Source organism: Condylura cristata, unplaced genomic scaffold (assembly GCF_000260355.1).
Source record: "Condylura cristata isolate star-nosed mole 26May11 unplaced genomic scaffold, ConCri1.0 scaffold00073, whole genome shotgun sequence".
NCBI lineage: Eukaryota > Metazoa > Chordata > Mammalia > Eulipotyphla > Talpidae > Condylura > Condylura cristata.
Genome location: NW_004567174.1, coordinates 1122 through 1616, shown reverse-complemented (window position 1 = coordinate 1616; position 495 = coordinate 1122). Strand labels below are relative to the sequence as shown.

The 495-nt window shown below is 76.2% G+C and overlaps 1 protein-coding gene across 1 annotated transcript in view; it reads right to left on the bottom strand.

Moving 5' to 3' along the window:
- Window positions 1-495, bottom strand: part of LAMB3 (laminin, beta 3) — a 13163-nt gene that overhangs the window by 11569 nt on the left and 1099 nt on the right. The window contains exon 2 of the mRNA XM_004695582.2: window positions 230-384. Coding sequence (XP_004695639.2) covers window positions 230-384 — 155 coding nt within the window. The remainder of the gene's footprint in view (window positions 1-229; window positions 385-495) is intronic.

Genomic DNA, 495 nt, shown 5'->3' with positions numbered 1-495 from the left:
GTGACCGCTGCGCCGCCGCAGCCTGTCCGGGTCGACCCGGCGGGCCAGGGGGTGCTGGCTCGCAAGAACACGCCCGCTCCGGGCGCACCAGCCGTCTCGTCCTCCGGGGACCCCTCAAACAGCCTCCGGTACCCCAGAGCCCCAAGACTTGAAGACAACGGCGCTGCCCAAGAGGGGGGCCGCAGACCCCGCCGCCCCGCCCCCTCGCGCCGCCGCGCCTGGGACCTACCTCGCCGTACTGGGTGCAGTAGGTCTCGGGCTTGGTCATCCCACAGGTGGACGAGGCCCGCAGGGAGTGCGTCCTGCCGGCCAGCAGGTCCCCGGCGGGCGGGTAGCAGGCGCCCTGGGGGCAGGCCTGCTGGGTGCCCCGGAGGCTGGCCAGCACTGCAAGGCGGGGCAGCAGGTCAGCGGGGGGCCGGCGGGGCCCCCAGGAGTGCTGACCCGGGGGCTGCCCGCTCTGCACCCCAACTGCAAAGGGGGGGCCGGGCCGCCCGC